Source organism: Panulirus ornatus, chromosome 12, assembly GCF_036320965.1.
Source record: "Panulirus ornatus isolate Po-2019 chromosome 12, ASM3632096v1, whole genome shotgun sequence".
Classification (NCBI taxonomy): domain Eukaryota; kingdom Metazoa; phylum Arthropoda; class Malacostraca; order Decapoda; family Palinuridae; genus Panulirus; species Panulirus ornatus.
Window position 1 is genome coordinate 58992966 of NC_092235.1, and position 25082 is coordinate 59018047.

Here is a 25082-nt window from a genome sequence, read left to right on the forward strand (position 1 = left end):
TGTGAGGGCTGAGTGGCAGACTAGTTTTAGATGTGAGTGTGGCACTAGTGTGAGGTTATGAGAATCAGACCAGTTTCAGATGTGAGTGTGGCACCAGTATGAAGGATGAGCGTCACGTAAGTGTCAGATGTGAGTATTTGGCACTAGCGTGAGGAGTGAGTGAGTGAGACCAGTGTGATATGTGGTTGAGGAGCCATAGTGAAAATGTCATATACTGTACATATCAAACCATGACATTCCTATCGAGTGACTGATCCATTTTCTTACCCGATGAAGTTTTACTTAACAAAACGCTTGTCACTTACGTCAAACATTCTAAGAGCATCGACGTACTTGCTCGTATACGATATTCCCGCCCGATCTGGAACAAAAAGGAAAAAAGTACTGTCCAAAGGTTAAGTGAAGTCAGTCACCAAATCGGTATAGTTTCTATCATCTGTCTATCTGACGACATATTTCACCCCTTTCCCATCTATATGGCCAGCTTTCATTCCACTGGTGACCTTACCTGAAATCTCTCCCATCAGTTCCTCACACCAGATGTCGTTGTCTATCCATAGTGTCGTTGGTGTCGTCCATCACCTGTGCCTATTGTCTTCCCTCACCTGTAGTTACTTCAGTGTCCTCACCTGTGCTTATCATATTTCCCTCAACTGTGGTTACTATCCTCCCTTACCTGTGGTTACTATCCTCCCTCACCTGTGGTTACTATCCTCCCTCACTGTGGTTGCTATCCTCCCTCATCTGTGGTTATCATCTTTCCTTTACCTGTGGTTATTATCTTCCCTCACCCGTGACGGTTCTCTTCATCTCATCCCCAGTTCCTAGTCCCTCACCTGTGCTGCCGAGCTTGATCCTACAGTACTGGTCGTCATCCGTTTCATGGTCTAACCAATTTGGAATTTTGTAATGTTCAAGGTGCTTGAAGATCTGCTCTATAGTGAGTGAGCTCTGTTGAGAGGCAAGCAGCTCCACGCTCTTGTCTACCACACCTGTAAGGGAGGCGTGATGTCCATTACATTAATCTCTACTCCACATTTAGGGTGGTGTATAATGTTCTCATTCCTCTTGTCTAATACACTCCTGTCTCTCAGTACTGTTACGGGAGAGGATTGGATTTCCTATACCTCTGCCTCCCATAGATACTAGAAGACTCACTGTGCTCTTCAAACACCAACCAGTCTATCACCCTTGTCAAGGCAGGCGTTATGTTCTCTATACTTGTGTCCATCACACCTGCAAAGGGCTAATATGAAGGTCTTTCTGTGCACTGACCTACCTTACTTGCTGTGCGAAGAGTGATGTTTCTGATGTTCCTCCACACCTGCCTGACACACTGGAGAACATTTATGTTACTTGCCCTCCTATCTACCACTCCTGTTGAGGGAGACACAATGGCAACTCACTCCTGTACAGCTGTTCTTTCGTGGAAAGCCTATTGTCCATTCTGTTCTTGGCCTCTTACGAATCTGGAAATCTTACACATGCTCTCACTTGCTACGATCGAGGTGGACGGATGAGATAATTGCCCTTTATGGTTCATCATACACCACAGTTTCTGAAGGATCAAAAACATACTGTATCTTGTTGCCTACCAAACCTTGATGGGATGACGTGACGCACCAGGTATTCCCCTTCTGTCTATCAGTGTTACTGGAGGATACAGCATACTCTATGTACCCGACTGCCACTCCTGAAGGAAGAGTTATAATTCAAGATGCTCTGGGTTAAGTAACTATTGGCACGGTGCAGGAGGGAGAATTATACACGCGTAGAGTCCCGTCTCCTGAAGTTTCTTTACCTCTGCTGAGATGAAGGTACCTTCAAGTCGGGTCTAGCGTGCATCACCCACGTCAAAGAGAATCTAAAAGTCAGGGAGAAAGTCGGGTTATATACGTACAGGTCTGTCCAGTGTTATGTGTGAGATGAAGAGAATATACGCGTTTGTAGGCTGAATACCGGCAACGGCGGCGTATGTGAGAGAGGAAGACGAACACTGAAGACTGATGAGGTCGCTAGCGGTCTTACCGACACTGCAGAGGGATTGCGGTAGCGAGGTGAGTTCTAGCTCGGCTGACGCTCCGGGTTCGGCCTTATCGTCCGCCTTTATGACGAAGTTGACTTTGTTACTGAGGCACTTCTCCACCTCCAGCTCCCGTGAGTCTGAAACTACCTCTCCGTTCACGCCGGTAAACCACACCAACACCTGCAATACATATATATATATATATATATATATATATATATATATATATATATATATATATATATATATATATATATATATCTATCATAGACTCACTACACCTGAATGGCACATCAACACAATCTTACGACACCATAGGAGTACACTACTCTAGCATCATATAGCAAAACCGCTCTATACTTACACCTTACCTGTGACATATCAGAAGAGCCTCATTACACCTACACCTCGAATCACAACCCCTCGCATCATGCACTCGAATCCCAACCCCTCGTATCAAGCACTCGAATCACAACCCCTCACATCATGCACTCGAATCCCAACCCCTCCTATCAGGCACTCGAATCACAGCCCAATTTATCATGCACTCGAATCCCAGCCCCTCCTATCAGGCACTCGAATCCCAACCCCTCCTATCAGGCACCCAAATCACAACCCCTTCTATCAGGCACTCGAATCACAACCCCTTCCATCAAGCACCCAAATCACAACTGATTCCAATCACTCAAAGCACGGCTCGTCCCCTCGGGTTATTCGAATCGCAATCCCCTTCACCCCCGCGCCCACCCTCCTTCTACCAAGACAAGCACCAGAGATTCTTAAACACTACCAAGTCTCCAATTAACAGTTTGGTTTAACTCTTAACTACCGACCTTAACCGTTGGCGCAGAAGTGGGCGGCAGTACGATAGGAATCTCGACCTGGCCTCTGGTATAATGCTCGGGAAGTGGTGGAAGGGAACCCAAGAGGTGTGGGTCAATCAGTTCGTTAATGTCCGCTGGATCACATCTCTTGGTCTTCGAATAGTATATCTGCCCATGAGACGCCACCTGTGGCAAACGATAAAGTAATATTCTGACTTTGATAAGGATAGGGGAGCAACAAGAATAGGAAGAATGTTGATGAAGTGACAATGAAAAAACAAAACAATAAAGTTAATAAGACAAAAGTAACATGGCGATGAGGACAAGCATAAAAGGTGTTTAAAGTAAGATGTTTATATATGTTATCAAAAATGCCCCATGCAAGCCATACATTAGACAAGAATAAACCGCGAAATCAGTTAGCTTAGAAATCGTTTCTGATCATCCCATCCATCAGATATGATGCAAGGAACTGAACCATATCTTCTAGCTTATCCGTTCTTATCCACTCTACCTCTGAATAGTACAAAACACACAGACGTAACACGAGCGATGAATTACCTGGACGGTGAATTCTATGGTAGACATGTTCACGGACGCGAAGATAAGATGGAGAACGTGGGTTCGAGCCAGACCGGATGAACATCTCAGTGTTTTATCCGGGCCCCGGATCAACACGGAGGAGTTGGTCGGCGAGAAATAGTTTTGGATGGGGACGTAGTAGTGAGGAGAGTACATGTAAGTCCAACAGGTTAGGCCCTTGAGCTATGGCAGGAGAGAGGGAGAGAGAGGGAGAGTGAGCGAAGGAAGATAGAGAGAAGTGGTCTAACCCAGTTACTAAAACATAGGAATGAATATAGAAATGAATTAGTATGCCAATATCAATAGGGTAAATTGAAACCTGTATCTGTAATATAAACACATAGATTAGTCAGTGTCATGCTGCAAATCAATCCTGAGAAAAATGTTAGAGGGCTAGTTTTGACAAGTGTTACAAGTTCAACCCGTGAATTGAGCATGGGAAAACACTTATCACCTACATAGATCCAGTCTTTGATCGGGGTGTCATGTGAGAACCCAAAGGAAGTAATCTCATAGCATTTCTCAGATTTCTATACTTCAATGATCGTAAACATACTTGCGGAAGGAATGAACGGATACCAAGGCCTCTCTGTTGAGTGATGACGAAAAGAATTTATTTCCTAGGAAGGTAGGTAGGTCATAAGAAAGGCATAGTTATCGTTGGTAGATAAGAAATAATTACTGAATGACGTAGATGATTCCAGAGGATGAGTAGATGAATGAAAAGAAAGAAAGATCTCTGAATTTCTGGTTTTGCTCGTTCCACCACACTGATTGTAGATGATATCATTCAGAATCAAATATTTCAAGAATAAAGTGGAAATTATATAGGCAATTCAGTTCACTTTTTGTCTGTTGAAGTAAAATGTGTGGTGAGAAAAATCTAAAACCAACAACAGAAAACTAATGAATGTTAGATAAGTATGTTTTATTTAACGAACAGTGTATTAAAAAAAGTATTCTGTCTGTTTACATATATATATATATATATATATATATATATATATATATATATATATATATATATATATATATATATATATATATATATATATATATATATATATATATATATATATATATATATATATATATATATATATATATATATATATATATATATATATATATATATACGTATATATATATATATATATATATATATATATATATATATATATATATATATATATATATATATATATATATATATATATATATATACTTCTGACCTTGATAAAATGATCATCGCAGTAAGGAATAGAGACGATGAGGTAGCCATCGGCTCCGGTGGTGAGGCTGGAACAACGAGATGAGCAGCACACTTCGATGGGTTCTCCTGCCGCTGGCGTCTTGTCCAACCGCTCAACTCGCACCTGACGGGAAGTCGGTCCGGTGGCGATGAGGTTGAGCAATGCATAAGGGCGGGAAATTTCAGAAAACGGATGAATATAAGAATGTCAACCTACGTTAAATCTAGGCATATGGGGTAAACTATGTAACACTGCGTAGGAAAAGTTGAAGTTGAGGTAAACCAGTGGAGTGTGGGAGGAGTTATACCAAGGTGAAGTTAAGGACTGTAATTTATATGGGAGTAAAGAACCATGTACAGAGCATGGGAGGGCTGTGTGTTGCATCGGAGAGGACCATCTACGAACGTGGACACCACAAGATAAACTGATAAGCTGTTCAAAACGTAAGGTAAAACGAGATAAAAATTATACTATTGCATGAGACAGCTTCATTACCCAAAGCAAACTTACGCTGAATATGGGAAGAGAATTCATAGTCTATAACTTTACCCTTTGAAATCCTTTGATGCCTGGATTTTTTTTACTTTTATAATGATACGCTGATGAAAGACACTGCCCCCCCCCCCGACACACACACACACACACACACACACACACACACACACACACACGCCAAAGTGAGAGCTACAGAGCTGTGGAGCTTGGCTCTGAATAGGGATCTCTGCTCCCGGTGCATTTTACACACGACAGCTAAAGAATGTATATGTGAGCGAATGAGGCCTTTTCTTCATCTGTTCCTGTAGCATATACCCTAAAGACCTTAGAGTAGTTAATCCTCTATAAACGAACCACACAATGACCCACCTTGAAGGTGAAGGGGAGGTTTGGTTTCATGTACTTATCCTCATGGATGGATTTGAACGTAAAAGCGAGACGGCGGATCCTCACATTCGCGCTCTTACTCATAGCGACATCGGTTCCTTCCTCTATCACTGTGGCATTGACTAAGAGATTATGAATACGACAGGCCCAGAGACCCATCTCCCGTGCCATCACATTCATTTCAATGCATCCATGGATCTGACAGACGGAAGGGCTATTAATAACATCATGAGACTCCCTTCAAAGTAGAAAAAAAATTGCATATGCTCAACATCTTTTTCTGCAATACATTAAGTTATATAACTCTGGCAGGTATCGGATAGCAATCAATATGCACGTGAACACGCTGTGAAGGCAGACTAACATCATGATAAAGTAAATTGCTCTCATACATAACATATCTGTGACAGGAATGATGATTTGGGACTTACAGCGAAAAATGCACACAAAGTGCAACGCCAAAATCACGTGAAAGGAAATTTAATGAATCTATAGCTATACAAGATAGAGCTACACTCAGTGTAAACCAGTGCCTCTCAGACGTGGCATATATATAAAGTTATAGCCGAGAGTACTGCTAATAAAGCTCACCTTAACATGTTTCTCGACTTCTCTTTCGCACTCTTCAAACTCGTTATTCTTGAGATGTAGAATGACACTTCCCTTCACGGGTTGCCCGAATGTGTACCTGGTCAATGAAGCATCAGTTCTTGGTTATGACCAAGGAGTTCAAGACGTATCAACAATAAGCCTCAGGCTAACAAACATTCGGTAATATAAAGCTACGGTATGCCACCTGTTCAACTCGTTCCACGTCCGAAATCCCTTCCTTTCCTTATGATTCAAACCAGACCGAAATAAACATAATATAATGTTGTATATCATCCTTGGAAACGTATGCACACTTGATATCAAACATCCATCTATCTATCTTTTGATCTATCTGTCTATCTATTGACCCGCTGGGACCACATGTTAATTCGATATATCATCTGTCGTAGTTAGGGGAAAGGTACTGCAACTGATGGGATCTATAACATACCTATTGGAGTACTTACTTGGCACACACTGTGAAGTTGAAGGAGGAGTCGATGGCAAGGACGGAAGGTGGAGGCTTAAAGGTCATTTCGAAGCGTGGCAGGACGTACTCCTCCACCCTGAAGCTTTTCTTTTGGACTTTGTCATACTGGGTCCTCACGAAAACTGTGTAGCTTCCCTGTGTTCAGAAAATGTCAGACAATAGACAGATGGGATATGCTCATAAGTGCGGTGTTTCCTTCCCATGATATACATAATACACTGTCATATAGCATCTCACGTGGACTGTGTACTCACTAGATCACAGGTAGATATTGCTAACGTTATTGTACTTATTCTCTCTTGAAACATGATACCTATAACTATACTTATATTTTCCCCCCTCTCTCATCAGCTCCTCTTTCTCATTACTTCCCACCCTCCTCCAACACGCCCTCCTCTCTCTCTCCTCACCCCTCATCCCCCTCATTATCTTCTCTCTCTCTCTCTCTCTCTCTCTCTCTCTCTCTCTCTCTCTCTCTCTCTCTCTCTCTCTCTCTCTCTCTCTCTCTCTCTCTCTCTCTCTCCTACCTCCTCAGGTTCGTCTGCGAGGTTTAAGTCCATGTGAATCAGACCGGCCGAGTTGTCCACGTCTCTCCACTGGGCTATTCTGGTGCCGGAGGGCGTCGTCACCCACACCTCCGGGTACTGACGTGTCGCATTGATATATACGCATTAGTAATGATGATGATATAATGTTGATTAATTAATATAAATCGGTTTTAAGGATATGCGTAACGTTCGTGTTCGTATTGCTAATATGATTGACTGGATGCATAGATAATCTAGGTGGTTGTAGCACTGAAATTAACAGATATTTGGGCACCAATGCTTATCATGATGATGACAGTGAAGATGCTAATATGACAATCTGAAAGAAGATGATGGTATTCTTGTTATATTCGTACAGCCTGATGCTGCTATCAAAGTATGAACTACTATTGATTTCATTGTTTAGTGAAAGAGATTGCAATGCACTAGTGGGCTAGTTAGGGGTATTTTTTTTTTAGCTCAAAATACTTTTTGTTTCAAAACTGAAAGATAAGATATTCAAACACTTCTATACTTAAAAGAATAATGATAAATATATCATAATGCTCTCAGTAACCGATACATACTCGGTAAATAAGATGCAAAGGAAAAGAAATAGTTTAGAATTGACTTCATTAACAGCTAAATTAGGTGTCATTAAGAGGACTAAATGTTATTTTAACATCAGATCTATATTTAGCATGGAAAATGTTTTTATAATGAGTTTTTAGAGGAAATATTATTTTCTGAGAATAAAGGTAATAATGGCGTATCTGGGGTATGGCAGGTAGGGTAGGTGCCCTGGGCGCCACTTGAAGGGAGGGTCGCCACTCAACAGGTTTGTTTTTTGACCTAAAACCATCTATCATGAAACTCTCAAGAAAATACATTTTTTGAAAAAAAAAAAAAAAGAATCCAAGGCTTTAGCCTTACAAAATATTTTGTTCAAATTTTCAACTTCTCCAAATTTAAATGAAAATCTGGGTATAGATGTAATTTTACATGCTGATTAAGTATTTTGAGTAAAATAAGTGTATTTCGCATTATCAATGCCTTTAATTACCCCTTAGATTAATTATAAAATTAATATGCTAATTACCCGACTAATTACACGAATTTTTAGGTTTTGACCACAGATTCGTATTCAGCATACGTAAAACCATCTATCCTGAAATTCTCAAGAAAATACATTTTTTGAAAAAAATCAAGAAAAATCCAAGGCAAAATATTTTGCTCAGATTTTCAACTTCTTTAGATTTTAATGAAAATCTGGGTATAGTCGTTATTTTACATGCTGATTAAGTATACCGAGTCAAATGACTGCATTTCGCATTATTAATGCCTTTAATTACCCTTTAGATTAATTATAATCAAATTGATATGCTAATTACTCGACTAATTACACGAATTTCTAGGTTTTCACCACAGATTCGTAATCAGCATACCTAAAACCACATATCCTGAAATTCTCAAGAAAATCCATTGCATGAAAAAATTCAAGAAAAATCCCTGGCTATATAGTCCTACAAAATATTTTGCCCAGATTTTCAACTTCATCAGATTTTATTGAATATCTGGGTATAGATGTTATTTTACATGCTGATTAAGTATTCCGAGTCAAATGACTGCATTTCGCATTATTAATGCCTTTATTTACCCCTTAGATTAATTATAAAATTAATATGCTAACTACCCGACTGATTACAAGATTTTTTAGGTTTTGACCACAGATTAGTATTCAGCATACCTAAAACCATCTATCCTGAAATTCTCAAGAAAATCCATTTTTTTGAAAAAAATCAAGAAAAATCCTAGGCTATAGCCTGGCAAAATATTTTGCTCAGATTTTCAACTTCTTTAGATTTTAATGAAAATCTGGGTATAGTTGTTATTCTAGATGCTGATTAAGTATACAGAGTCAAATGACTGCATTTCGCATTATTAATACCTTTAATTACCCCTTACATTAATTATAATAAAATTATTATGCTAATTGCTCGACTGTTCATAGGAATTTTTAGGTTTTGATCACAGATTCGTATTCAGCATACCTAAAACCATCTATCCTGAAATTGTCAAGAAAATCCATTTCTTGAAAAAAATCAAGAAAAATCCTAGGTATAGCCTTACAAAATATATTGTTCAAATTTTCAACTTCTTCCAACTTTGATGAAAATCTGGCTATAAATGTAATTTTCCATGCTGATTAAGTATTTTGAGTAAAATAACTGCATTTCGCATTATTAATGCCTTTAATTACCCCTTAGATTAATTATAGAATTAATATGCTAATTACCCGACTAATTACACGAATTTTTAGGTTTTGACCACAGATTCGTATTCAGTATACCAAAAACCATATATCCTGAAATTCTCAAGAAAATCCATTTTTTGAAAAAAATCAAGAAAAATCCAAGCTATAGCCTTGTAAAATATTTTGCTCAGATTTTCAACTTCTTTAGATTTTAATGAAAATCTGGGTATAGTTGTTATTTTTTATGCTGATTAAGTATACCGAGTCAAATGACTGCATTTCGAATTATTAATGCCTTTAATTACCCCTTAGATTAATTATATTCAAATTAATATGCTAATTACTCGACTAATTACACGAATTTCGAGGTTTTCACCAGATTCGTAATCAGAATACCTAAAACCACATATCCTGAAATTCTCAAGAAAATCCATTCCTTGAAAAAAATCAAGAAAAATCCCAGGCTATATAGTCTTACAAAATATTTTGCTCACATTTTCAACTTCTTCAGATTTTATTGAATATCTGGGTATAGATGTTATTTTACACGCTGATTAAGTATTCCGAGTCAAATGACTGAATATCGCATTATTAATGCCATTAATTACTCCTTAGATTAATTATAAAATTAATATGCTAATTACCCGACTAAGTAAAGATTTTTTTAGATTTTGACCACAGATTCGTATTCAGCATACCTATGACTATCTATCCTGAAATTCTTAAGAAAATCCATTTTTTGAAAAAAATCAAGAAAAATCCGAGGCTATAGCCTAGCAAAATATTTTGCTGAGATTTTCAACTTCTTTCGATTTTAATGAAAACCTGGGTATAGATATAATTTTACATGCTGATTAAGTATTCTGAGTCAAATGACTGCATTTCGCATTATCAATGCCTTTAATTACCCTTTACATTAATTATAATAAAATTGATATGGTAATTACTCGACTATTCACAGGAATTTTTAAGTTTTGACAACAGATTTGTATTCAGCATACCTAAAATCATCTATCCTGAAATTCTCAAGAAAATCCATTTCTTGAAAAAAATCAAGAAAAATCCTAGGTATAGCCTTACAAAATATTTTGTTCAAATTTTCAACTTCTTCCAACTTTGATGAAAATCTGGCTATAAATGTAATTTTCCATGCTGATTAAGTATTTTGAGTAAAATAACTGCATTTCGCATTATTAATGCCTTTAATTACCCCTTAGATTAATTATAAAATTAATATGCTAAATACCCTACTAATTACACGAATTTTTAGGTTTTTACCACAGATTCGTATTCAGTATACCTAAAACCATATATCCTGAAATTCTCAAGAAAATCCATTTTTTGAAAAAAATTAAGAAAAATCCAAGGCTATAGCCTAGTTAAATATTTTGCTCAGATTTTCAACTTCTTTAGATTTTAATGAAAATGTGGGTATAGTTGTTATTTTTTATGCTGATTAAGTATACCGAGTCAAATGACTGCATTTCGAATTATTAATGCCTTTAATTACCCCTTAGATTAATTATATTCAAATTAATATTTTAATTACTCGACTAATTACACGAATTTCGAGGTTTTCACCAGATTCGTAATCAGAATACCTAAAACCACATATCCTGAAATTCTCAAGAAAATCCATTCCTTGAAAAAAATAAAGAAAAATCCCAGGCTATATATTCTTACAAAATATTTTGCTCACATTTTCAACTTCTTCAGATTTTATTGAATATCTGGGTATAGATGTTATTTTACACGCTGATTAAGTATTCCGAGTCAAATGACTGAATATCGCATTATTAATGCCATTAATTACTCCTTAGATTAATTATAAAATTAATATGCTAATGACCGGACTAAGTACAAGATTTTTTAGATTTTGACCACAGATTCGTATTCAGCATGCCTATGACTATCTATCCTGAAATTCTTAAGAAAATCCATTTTTTGAAAAAAATCAAGAAAAATCCAACTTGCAAAATATTTTGCTCAGATTTTTAACTTCTTTCGATTTTAATGAAAACCTGGGTATAGATATAATTTTACGTGCTGATTAAGTATTCTGAGTCAAATGACTGCATTTCGCATTATCAATGCCTTTAATTTACCCTTTATATTAATTATAATAAAATTGATATGGTAATTACTCGACTATTCACAGGAATTTTTAAGTTTTGACAACAGATTTGTATTCAGCATACCTAAAATCATCTATCCTGAAATTCTCAAGAAAATCCATTTCTTGAAAAAAATCAAGAAAAATATTTTGTTCAGATTTTCAACTTCTTCCCATTTTGATTAAAATCTGGCTATAAATGTAATTTTACATGCTGATTAAGTATTTTGAGTAAAATAAACTGCATTTGGCATTATTAATGCCTTTAATTACCCCTTAGATTAATTATAAGATTAATATGCTAATTACCCGACTTTTTACTCGAATTTATAGGTTTTGACCACAGATTCGTATTCAGCAAACCTAAAACGATATATCCTGAAATTCTCAAGAAAATCCATTCCTTGAAAAAAATCAAGAAAAATCCAAGGCTATAGCCTAACAAAATATTTTGCTCAGATTTTCAACTTCTTTAGATTTTAATGAAAATCTGGCTATAAATGTTATTTTACATGCTGATTAAGTATTCTGAGTCAAATGACTGCATTTCGCATTATTACTGCCTTTAATTACCCCTTACATTAATTATGATAAAATTATTATGCTAATTGCTCGACTGTTCATAGGAATTTTTAGGTTTTGATCACAGATTCGTATTCAGCATACCTAAAACCATCTATCCTGAAATTGTCAAGAAAATCCATTTCTTGAAAAAAAATCAAGAAAAATCCTAGGTATAGCCTTACAAACTATTTTGTTCAAATTTTCAACTTCTTCCAACTTTGATGAAATCTGGCTATAAATGTAATTTTCCATGCTGATTAAGTATTTTGAGTAAAATAACTGCATTTCGCATTATTAATGCCTTTAATTACCCCTTAGACTAATTATAAAATTAATATGCTAATTACCCTACTAATTACACGAATTTTTAGGTTTTTACCACAGATTCGTATTCAGTATACCTAAAACCATATATCCTAAAATTGTCAAGAAAATCCATTTTTTGAAAAAAATCAAGAAAAATCACTAGCTATTAGCCTTGTAAAATATTTTGCTCAATTTTCAACTTCTTTAGATTTTAATGAAAATCTGGGTATAGTTGTTTTTTTTTATGCTGATTAAGTATACCGAGTCAAATGACTGCATTCGAATTATTAATGCCTTTAATTACCCCTTAGATTAATTATATTCAAATTAATATGCTAATTACTCGACTAATTACACGAATTTCGAGGTTATTCACCAGATTCGTAATCAGAATACCTAAAACCACATATCCTGAAATTCTCAAGAAAATCCATTCTTGAAAAAAATCAAGAAAAATCCAAGGCTATAGCCTAACAAAATATTTGCTCAGATTTTCAACTTCTTTAGATTTTAATGAAAATCTGGCTATAAATGTTATTTTACATGCTGATTAAGTATTCTGAGTCAAATGACTGCATTTCGCATTATTACTGCCTTTAATTACCCCTTACATTAATTATAATAAAATTATTATGCTAATTGCTCGACTGTTCATAGGAATTTTTAGGTTTTGATCACAGATTCGTATTCAGCATACCTAAAACCATCTATCCTGAAATTGTCAAGAAAATCCATTTCTTGAAAAAAAATCAAGAAAAATCCTAGGTATAGCCTTACAAAATATTTTGTTCAAATTTTCAACTTCTTCCAACTTTGATGAAAATCTGGCTATAAATGTAATTTTCCATGCTGATTAAGTATTTTGAGTAAAATAACTGCATTTCGCATTATTAATGCCTTTAATTACCCCTTAGACTAATTATAAAATTAATATGCTAATTACCCTACTAATTACACGAATTTTTAGGTTTTTACCACAGATTCGTATTCAGTATACCTAAAACCATATATCCTAAAATTGTCAAGAAAATCCATTTTTTGAAAAAAATCAAGAAAAATCCTAGGCTATAGCCTTGTAAAATATTTTGCTCAGATTTTCAACTTCTTTAGATTTTAATGAAAATCTGGGTATAGTTGTTATTTTTTATGCTGATTAAGTATACCGAGTCAAATGACTGCATTTCGAATTATTAATGCCTTTAATTACCCCTTAGATTAATTATATTCAAATTAATATGCTAATTACTCGACTAATTACACGAATTTCGAGGTTTTCACCAGATTCGTAATCAGAATACCTAAAACCACATATCCTGAAATTCTCAAGAAAATCCATTCCTTGAAAAAAATCAAGAAAAATCCCAGGCTATATAGTCGTACAAAATATTTTGCTCACATTTTCAACTTCTTCAGATTTTATTGAATATCTGGGTATAGATGTTATTTTACACGCTGATTAAGTATTCCGAGTCAAATGACTGAATATCGCATCATTAATGCCATTAATTACTCCTTAGATTAATTATAAAATTAATATGCTAATGACCGGACTAAGTACAAGATTTTTTAGATTTTGACCACAGATTCGTATTCAGCATGCCTATGACTATCTATCCTGAAATTCTTAAGAAAATCCATTTTTTGAAAAAAATCAAGAAAAATCCAAGGCTATAGCCTTGCAAAATATTTTGCTCAGATTTTTAACTTCTTTCGATTTTAATGAAAACCTGGGTATAGATATAATTTTACGTGCTGATTAAGTATTCTGAGTCAAATGACTGCATTTCGCATTATCAATGCCTTTAATTACCCTTTACATTAATTATAATAAAATTGATATGGTAATTACTCGACTATTCACAGGAATTTTTAAGTTTTGACAACAGATTTGTATTCAGCATACCTAAAATCATCTATCCTGAAATTCTCAAGAAAATCCATTTCTTGAAAAAAATCAAGAAAAATATTTTGTTCAGATTTTCAACTTCTTCCCATTTTGATTAAAATCTGGCTATAAATGTAATTTTACATGCTGATTAAGTATTTTGAGTAAAATAACTGCATTTGGCATTATTAATGCCTTTAATTACCCCTTAGATTAATTATAAGATTAATATGCTAATTACCCGACTTTTTACTCGAATTTATAGGTTTTGACCACAGATTCGTATTCAGCAAACCTAAAACGATATATCCTGAAATTCTCAAGAAAATCCATTCCTTGAAAAAAATCAAGAAAAATCCAAGGCTATAGCCTAACAAAATATTTTGCTCAGATTTTCAACTTCTTTAGATTTTAATGAAAATCTGGCTATAAATGTTATTTTACATGCTGATTAAGTATTCTGAGTCAAATGACTGCATTTCGCATTATTACTGCCTTTAATTACCCCTTACATTAATTATGATAAAATTATTATGCTAATTGCTCGACTGTTCATAGGAATTTTTAGGTTTTGATCACAGATTCGTATTCAGCATACCTAAAACCATCTATCCTGAAATTGTCAAGAAAATCCATTTCTTGAAAAAAAATCAAGAAAAATCCTAGGTATAGCCTTACAAACTATTTTGTTCAAATTTTCAACTTCTTCCAACTTTGATGAAAATCTGGCTATAAATGTAATTTTCCATGCTGATTAAGTATTTTGAGTAAAATAACTGCATTTCGCATTATTAATGCCTTTAATTACCCCTTAGACTAATTATAAAATTAATATGCTAATTACCCTACTAATTACACGAATTTTTAGGTTTTTACCACAGATTCGTATTCAGTATACCTAAAACCATATATCCTAAAATTGTCAAGAAAATCCATTTTTTGAAAAAAATCAAGAAAAATCCTAGGCTATAGCCTTGTAAAATATTTTGCTCAGATTTTCAACTTCTTTAGATTTTAATGAAAATCTGGGTATAGTTGTTATTTTTTATGCTGATTAAGTATACCGAGTCAAATGACTGCATTTCGAATTATTAATGCCTTTAATTACCCCTTAGATTAATTATATTCAAATTAATATGCTAATTACTCGACTAATTACACGAATTTCGAGGTTTTCACCAGATTCGTAATCAGAATACCTAAAACCACATATCCTGAAATTCTCAAGAAAATCCATTCCTTGAAAAAAATCAAGAAAAATCCCAGGCTATATAGTCGTACAAAATATTTTGCTCACATTTTCAACTTCTTCAGATTTTATTGAATATCTGGGTATAGATGTTATTTTACACGCTGATTAAGTATTCCGAGTCAAATGACTGAATATCGCATCATTAATGCCATTAATTACTCCTTAGATTAATTATAAAATTAATATGCTAATGACCGGACTAAGTACAAGATTTTTTAGATTTTGACCACAGATTCGTATTCAGCATGCCTATGACTATCTATCCTGAAATTCTTAAGAAAATCCATTTTTTGAAAAAAATCAAGAAAAATCCAAGGCTATAGCCTTGCAAAATATTTTGCTCAGATTTTTAACTTCTTTCGATTTTAATGAAAACCTGGGTATAGATATAATTTTACGTGCTGATTAAGTATTCTGAGTCAAATGACTGCATTTCGCATTATCAATGCCTTTAATTACCCTTTACATTAATTATAATAAAATTGATATGGTAATTACTCGACTATTCACAGGAATTTTTAAGTTTTGACAACAGATTTGTATTCAGCATACCTAAAATCATCTATCCTGAAATTCTCAAGAAAATCCATTTCTTGAAAAAAATCAAGAAAAATATTTTGTTCAGATTTTCAACTTCTTCCCATTTTGATTAAAATCTGGCTATAAATGTAATTTTACATGCTGATTAAGTATTTTGAGTAAAATAACTGCATTTCGCATTATTAATGCCTTTAATTACCCCTTAGATTAATTATAAGATTAATATGCTAATTACCCGACTTTTTACTCGAATTTATAGGTTTTGACCACAGATTCGTATTCAGCAAACCTAAAACGATATATCCTGAAATTCTCAAGAAAATCCATTCCTTGAAAAAAATCAAGAAAAATCCAAGGCTATAGCCTAACAAAATATTTTGCTCAGATTTTCAACTTCTTTAGATTTTAATGAAAATCTGGCTATAAATGTTATTTTACATGCTGATTAAGTATTCTGAGTCAAATGACTGCATTTCGCATTATTACTGCCTTTAATTACCCCTTACATTAATTATGATAAAATTATTATGCTAATTGCTCGACTGTTCATAGGAATTTTTAGGTTTTGATCACAGATTCGTATTCAGCATACCTAAAACCATCTATCCTGAAATTGTCAAGAAAATCCATTTCTTGAAAAAAAATCAAGAAAAATCCTAGGTATAGCCTTACAAACTATTTTGTTCAAATTTTCAACTTCTTCCAACTTTGATGAAAATCTGGCTATAAATGTAATTTTCCATGCTGATTAAGTATTTTGAGTAAAATAACTGCATTTCGCATTATTAATGCCTTTAATTACCCCTTAGACTAATTATAAAATTAATATGCTAATTACCCTACTAATTACACGAATTTTTAGGTTTTTACCACAGATTCGTATTCAGTATACCTAAAACCATATATCCTAAAATTGTCAAGAAAATCCATTTTTTGAAAAAAATCAAGAAAAATCCTAGGCTATAGCCTTGTAAAATATTTTGCTCAGATTTTCAACTTCTTTAGATTTTAATGAAAATCTGGGTATAGTTGTTATTTTTTATGCTGATTAAGTATACCGAGTCAAATGACTGCATTTCGAATTATTAATGCCTTTAATTACCCCTTAGATTAATTATATTCAAATTAATATGCTAATTACTCGACTAATTACACGAATTTCGAGGTTTTCACCAGATTCGTAATCAGAATACCTAAAACCACATATCCTGAAATTCTCAAGAAAATCCATTCCTTGAAAAAAATCAAGAAAAATCCCAGGCTATATAGTCGTACAAAATATTTTGCTCACATTTTCAACTTCTTCAGATTTTATTGAATATCTGGGTATAGATGTTATTTTACACGCTGATTAAGTATTCCGAGTCAAATGACTGAATATCGCATCATTAATGCCATTAATTACTCCTTAGATTAATTATAAAATTAATATGCTAATGACCGGACTAAGTACAAGATTTTTTAGATTTTGACCACAGATTCGTATTCAGCATGCCTATGACTATCTATCCTGAAATTCTTAAGAAAATCCATTTTTTGAAAAAAATCAAGAAAAATCCAAGGCTATAGCCTTGCAAAATATTTTGCTCAGATTTTTAACTTCTTTCGATTTTAATGAAAACCTGGGTATAGATATAATTTTACGTGCTGATTAAGTATTCTGAGTCAAATGACTGCATTTCGCATTATCAATGCCTTTAATTACCCTTTACATTAATTATAATAAAATTGATATGGTAATTACTCGACTATTCACAGGAATTTTTAAGTTTTGACAACAGATTTGTATTCAGCATACCTAAAATCATCTATCCAGAAATTCTCAAGAAAATCCATTTCTTGAAAAAAATCAAGAAAAATATTTTGTTCAGATTTTCAACTTCTTCCCATTTTGATTAAAATCTGGCTATAAATGTAATTTTACATGCTGATTAAGTATTTTGAGTAAAATAACTGCATTTCGCATTATTAATGCCTTTAATTACCCCTTAGATTAATTATAAGATTAATATGCTAATTACCCGACTTTTTACTCGAATTTATAGGTTTTGACCACAGATTCGTATTCAGCAAACCTAAAACGATATATCCTGAAATTCTCAAGAAAATCCATTTCTTGAAAAAAAATCAAGAAAAATCCTAGGTATAGCCTTACAAACTATTTTGTTCAAATTTTCAACTTCTTCCAACTTTGATGAAAATCTGGCTATAAATGTAATTTTCCATGCTGATTAAGTATTTTGAGTAAAATAACTGCATTTCGCATTATTAATGCCTTTAATTACCCCTTAGACTAATTATAAAATTAATATGCTAATTACCCTACTAATTACACGAATTTTTAGGTTTTTACCACAGATTCGTATTCAGTATACCTAAAACCATATATCCTAAAATTGTCAAGAAAATCCATTTTTTGAAAAAAATCAAGAAAAATCCTAGGCTATAGCCTTGTAAAATATTTTGCTCAGATTTTCAACTTCTTTAGATTTTAATGAAAATCTGGGTATAGTTGTTATTTTTTATGCTGATTAAGTATACCGAGTCAAATGACTGCATTTCGAATTATTAATGCCTTTAATTACCCCTTAGATTAATTATATTCAAATTAATATGCTAATTACTCGACTAATTACACGAATTTCGAGGTTTTCACCAGATTCGTAATCAGAATACCTAAAACCACATATCCTGAAATTCTCAAGAAAATCCATTCCTTGAAAAAAATCAAGAAAAATCCCAGGCTATATAGTCGTACAAAATATTTTGCTCACATTTTCAACTTCTTCAGATTTTATTGAATATCTGGGTATAGATGTTATTTTACACGCTGATTAAGTATTCCGAGTCAAATGACTGAATATCGCATCATTAATGCCATTAATTACTCCTTAGATTAATTATAAAATTAATATGCTAATGACCGGACTAAGTACAAGATTTTTTAGATTTTGACCACAGATTCGTATTCAGCATGCCTATGACTATCTATCCTGAAATTCTTAAGAAAATCCATTTTTTGAAAAAAATCAAGAAAAATCCAAGGCTATAGCCTTGCAAAATATTTTGCTCAGATTTTTAACTTCTTTCGATTTTAATGAAAACCTGGGTATAGATATAATTTTACGTGCTGATTAAGTATTCTGAGTCAAATGACTGCATTTCGCATTATCAATGCCTTTAATTACCCTTTACATTAATTATAATAAAATTGATATGGTAATTACTCGACTATTCACAGGAATTTTTAAGTTTTGACAACAGATTTGTATTCAGCATACCTAAAATCATCTATCCTGAAATTCTCAAGAAAATCCATTTCTTGAAAAAAATCAAGAAAAATATTTTGTTCAGATTTTCAACTTCTTCCCATTTTGATTAAAATCTGGCTATAAATGTAATTTTACATGCTGATTAAGTATTTTGAGTAAAATAACTGCATTTCGCATTATTAATGCCTTTAATTACCCCTTAGATTAATTATAAGATTAATATGCTAATTACCCGACTTTTTACTCGAATTTATAGGTTTTGACCACAGATTCGTATTCAGCAAACCTAAAACGATATATCCTGAAATTCTCAAGAAAATCCATTCCTTGAAAAAAATCAAGAAAAATCCAAGGCTATAGCCTACAAATATTTTGCTCAGATTTTCAACTTCTTTAGATTTTAATGAAATTCTGGGTATAGTTGTTATTTTATATGCTGATTAAGTATTCTGAGTCAAATGACTGCATTTCGCATTATTAATGCCTTTAATTACTCCTTACATTAATTATATAAAATTATTATGCTAATTGCTCGACTATTACATAGAATTTTTAGGTTTTGATCACAGATTCGTATTCAGCATACCTAAAACCATCTATCCTGAAATTCTCAAGAAAATCCATTTCTTGAAAAAAATCAAGAAAAATCCTAGGTATAGCCTTACAAACTATTTTGTTCAGATTTTCAACTTCTTCCAACTTTGATGAAAATCTGGCTATAAATGTAATTTTCCATGCTGATTAAGTATTCTGAGTAAAATAACTGCATTTCGCATTATTAATGCCTTTAATTACCCCTTAGATTAATTATAAGAATTAATATGCTAATTACCCGACTTTACTTTATTTTGTAGATTTCATCTTATTTATAATTGGATAATGTTTACATGTGATTATTTTGATAAATACTGCATTCGCATTATACTCTTATTACCTTATTAATTTAAATTATAATTCTTTTAAGAATTTTAGTTTTACAGATCGATCGATACTAACCTTACCTGAAATTGTCAAGAATCCATTTTTGAAAAAATAAGAAAAACCAGTATGCCTAAATATTTGTCATTTTCATTCTTATTTATGAAATTGGTTATGTATTTATTGTAGTATTGAGTAAAATAGCATTTCGATTAATGCCTTTATACCTTAGATAATATAAATATATCTATATCTAATACAGAATTAGGTTTACCAGTTCGATCAATACTAACATATCAAATTCAAAATATTTGAAAAAAATCAAGAAAATCGGTGCTTAAAAATTTTGCTCATTCAACTTTAGATTTATGAATCGTAAGTGTTTTTTGTGATTAATCCGAGTCAAATGCTGTCATATTAACCTTAATTACCTTAGATATTAAAATTAATGCTAATCGATAATTACAGATTCGTTAATCGTATCAGATACTAACACATCTGAAATTTAGAAATCCATCTTAAAAAATAAAATCAGGCTAAGCTACAAATTTGAATTTACTTCTCGATTTATGAATCTGGTTAGATATTACCGTGATAGTATCCGGTCAAATGATGATGCTTAATGCTATTACTTAATTAATTAAAATAATGTAATCGACTATAAGATTTTAGTTTTGACACAGATTGTATTCACACTAATATATCTGAATTTTAGAATCCATTTTTTGAAAAATCAAGAAAATTGATATTCAGATTTAACTTTTTCGATTTTAATAACTGGTTAATTAATTTTACTGTGATAAGTATTTGGTCAAATACTGCATTTCGCTTATAATGCTTTAATACCTTATATTATAATAAAATTATATGGTATTACGACTTTACAGATTTTTAAGTTTTGACACAGATTGTATTCGCATACTAAAACATTATCTGAATTCAAGAAATATTTTGAAAAAATCAAGAAAATATTTTTTCAGATTTTCACTCTTCCATTATTAAATTGCTATAAAGTATTTTACATGTTAATATTTGAGTAAACTGCTTTCGATTATTAATGCCTTAATTACCTTAATAATTAAATTAATATGCTAATTACCCACGATTACGATTTTAGGTTTTGACCACAGATTCGTATTCAGCCAAACCTAACGAAATTTACCTGAAAATTCTCAAGAAAATCCAATACCTTGAAAAAAATCAAGAAAAATCCAAGGCTATAGCCTAACAAAATTTTGCTCAGATTTTAACTTCTTAGATTTTAATGAAATCGGCTATAAATGTTATTTTACATGCTGATTAAGTTATTCTGAGTCAAATGACTGCATTTACGCATATTACTGCCTTTAATTACCCTTCATTAATTACATAAAATTATTATGCTAATTGCTCGACTGTTCATAGGAATTTTTAGGTTTTGATCACAGATTCGTATTCAGCATACCTAAAACCATCTATCCTGAAATTGTCAAGAAAATCCATTCCTTGAAAAAAAATCAAGAAAAATCCTAGGTATAGCCTTACATAATATTTTGTTCAAATTTTCAACTTCTACCAACTTTGATGAAAATCTGGCTATAAATGTAATTTTCCATGCTGATTAAGTATTTTGAGTAAAATAACTGCATTTCGCATTATTAATGCCTTTAATTACCACTTAGATTAATTATAAAATTAATATGCTAAATACCCTACTAATTACACGAATTTTTAGGTTTTTACCACAGATTCGCATTCAGTATACCTAAAACCATATATCCTGAAATCCTCAAGAAAATCCATTTTTTGAAAAAAATCAAGAAAAATATTTTGCTCAGATTTTCAACTTCTTTAGATTTTAATGAAAATCTGGGTATAGTTGTTATTTTTTATGCTGATTAAGTATAACGAGTCAAATGACTGCATTTCGAATTATTAATGCCTTTAATTACCCCTTAGATTAATTATATTCAAATTAATATGCTAATTACTCGACTAATTACACGAATTTCGAGGTTTTCACCAGATTCGTAATCAGAATACCTAAAACCACATATCCTGAAATTCTCAAGAAAATCCATTCCTTGAAAAAAAACAAGAAAAATCCCAGGCTATATAGTCTTACAAAATATTTTGCTCAGATTTTCAACTTCTTTCGATTTTAATGAAAACCTGGGTATAGATACAATTTTACATGCTGATTAAATATTCTGAGTCAAATGACTGCATTTCGTATTATCAATGCCTTTAATTACCCTTTACATTAATTATAATAAAATTGATATGGTAATTACTCGACTATTCACAGGAATTTTTAAGTTTTGACAACAGATTTGTATTCAGCATACCTAAATCACCTATCCTGAAATTCTTAAGAAAATCCATTTCTTGAAAAAATCAAGAAAAATATTTTGTTCAATTTTTCAACTTCTTCCAATTTTGATTAAAATCTGGCTATAAATATAATTTTACATGCTGATTAAGTACTTTGAGTAACATAACTTCATTTCGCATTATTAATGCCTTTAATTAGCCCTTACATTAATTATAAGATTAATATGCTAATTACCCGACTGATTACAAGATTTTTTACGTTTTGCTCACAGATTCGTATTCAGCATACCTAAAACCATATATCCTGATATTCTCAAGAAAATCTATTTTTGAAAAAAACCAAGAAAAATCACACGCTAAATTAGTCGTACAAAATATTTTGCTCAGATTTTCAACCTCTTCATATTTTATTGAAAATCTGGGTATAGATGTTATTTTACATGCTGATTAAGTATTTTGAGTCAAATGACTGCATCTCGCATTATTAATGCCTTTAATTACTCCTTCGATTAATTATAAAATTAATATGCTTATTACCCAACTAATTACAAGATTTTTTAGGTCTTGACCACAGATTCGTATTCAGCATACCTAAGACTATCTATCCTGAAATTCTCAAGAAAATCCATTTTTTGAAAAAAATCAAGAAAAATCCAAGGCTATAGCCTAGCAAAATATTTGCTCAGATTTTCAACTTCTTTAGATTTTAATGAAAATCTGGCTATAAATGTTATTTTACATGCTGATTAAGTATTCTGAGTCAAATGACTGCATTTCGCATTATTACTGCCTTTAATTACCCCTTACATTAATTATAATAAAATTATTATGCTAATTGCTCGACTGTTCATAGGAATTTTTAGGTTTTGATCACAGATTCGTATTCAGCATACCTAAAACCATCTATCCTGATATTGTCAAGAAAATCCATTCCTTGAAAAAAATCAAGAAAAATCCTAGGTATAGCCTTACAAAATATTTTGTTCAAATTTTCAACTTCTTCCAACTTTGATGAAAATCTGGCTATAAATGTAATTTTCCATGCTGATTAAGTATTTTGAGTAAAATAACTGCATTTCGCATTATTAATGCCTTTAATTACCCCTTAGATTAATTATAAAATTAATATGCTAATTACCCTACTAATTACACGAATTTTTAGGTTTTTACCACAGATTCGTATTCAGTATACCTAAAACCATTTATCCTGAAATTCTCAAGAAAATCCATTTTTTGAAAAAAATCAAGAAAAAATATTTTGCTCAGATTTTCAACTTCTTTAGATTTTAATGAAAATCTGGGTATAGTTGTTATTTTTTATGCTGATTAAGTATAACGAGTCAAATGACTGCATTTCGAATTATTAATGCCTTTAATTACCCCTTAGATTAATTATATTCAAATTATTATGCTAATTACTCGACTAATTACACGAATTTCGATGTTTTCACCAGATTCGTAATCAGAATACCTAAAACCACATATCCTGAAATTCTCAAGAAAATGCATTCCTTGAAAAAAATCAAGAAAAATCCCAGGCTATATAGTCGTACAAAATATTTTGCTCACATTTTCAACTTCTTCAGATTTTATTGAATATCTGGGTATAGATGTTATTTTACACGCTGATTAAGTATTCCGAGTCAAATGACTGAATATCGCATTATTAATGCCATTAATTACTCCTTAGATTAATTATAAAATTAATATGCTAATTACCCGACTAAGTACAAGATTTTTTAGATTTTGACCACAGATTCGTATTCAGCATACCTATGACTATCTATCCTGAAATTCTTAAGAAAATCCATTTTTTGAAAAAAATCAAGAAAAATCCAAGGCTATAGCCTTGCAAAATATTTTGCTCAGATTTTCAACTTCTTTCGATTTTAATGAAAACCTGGGTATAGATATAATTTTACATGCTGATTAAGTATTCTGAGTCAAATGACTGCATTTCGCATTATCAATGCCTTTAATTACCCTTTACATTAATTATAATAAAATTGATATGGTAATTACTCGACTATTCACAGGAATTTTTAAGTTTTGACAACAGATTTGTATTCAGCATACCTAAAATCATCTATCCTGAAATTCTCAAGAAAATCCATTTCTTGAAAAAAATCAAGAAAAATATTTTGTTCAGATTTTCAACTTCTTCCAATTTTGATTAAAATCTGGCTATAAATGTAATTTTACATGCTGATTAAGTATTTTGAGTAAAATAACTGCATTTCGCATTAATAATGCCTTTAATTAGCCCTTAGATTAATTATAAAATTAATATGCTAATTACCCGACTGATTACAAGATTTTTTACGTTTTGATCACAGATTCGTATTCAGCATACCTAAAACCATATATCCTGAAATTCTCAAGAAAATCTATTTTTGAAAAAAACCAAGAAAAATCACACGCTAAATTAGTCGTACAAAATATTTTGCTCAGATTTTCAACCTCTTCATATTTTATTGAAAATCTGGGTAT

The 25082-nt window shown here is 32.2% G+C and overlaps 1 protein-coding gene across 1 annotated transcript in view; it reads right to left on the reverse strand.

Annotated features, from left to right (window-relative positions):
• The window catches only part of LOC139752089 (alpha-2-macroglobulin-like), a 52777-nt gene that overhangs the window by 15652 nt on the left and 12043 nt on the right, over window positions 1–25082 (reverse strand). Inside the window, exons 4-13 of the mRNA XM_071667949.1 lie at window positions 7176–7292; window positions 6626–6783; window positions 6159–6255; window positions 5550–5765; window positions 4665–4808; window positions 3412–3615; window positions 2860–3036; window positions 2029–2206; window positions 837–992; window positions 306–361 (exon numbers count right to left, since the gene is read on the reverse strand). Coding sequence (XP_071524050.1) covers window positions 306–361; window positions 837–992; window positions 2029–2206; window positions 2860–3036; window positions 3412–3615; window positions 4665–4808; window positions 5550–5765; window positions 6159–6255; window positions 6626–6783; window positions 7176–7292 — 1503 coding nt within the window. The remainder of the gene's footprint in view (window positions 1–305; window positions 362–836; window positions 993–2028; window positions 2207–2859; window positions 3037–3411; window positions 3616–4664; window positions 4809–5549; window positions 5766–6158; window positions 6256–6625; window positions 6784–7175; window positions 7293–25082) is intronic.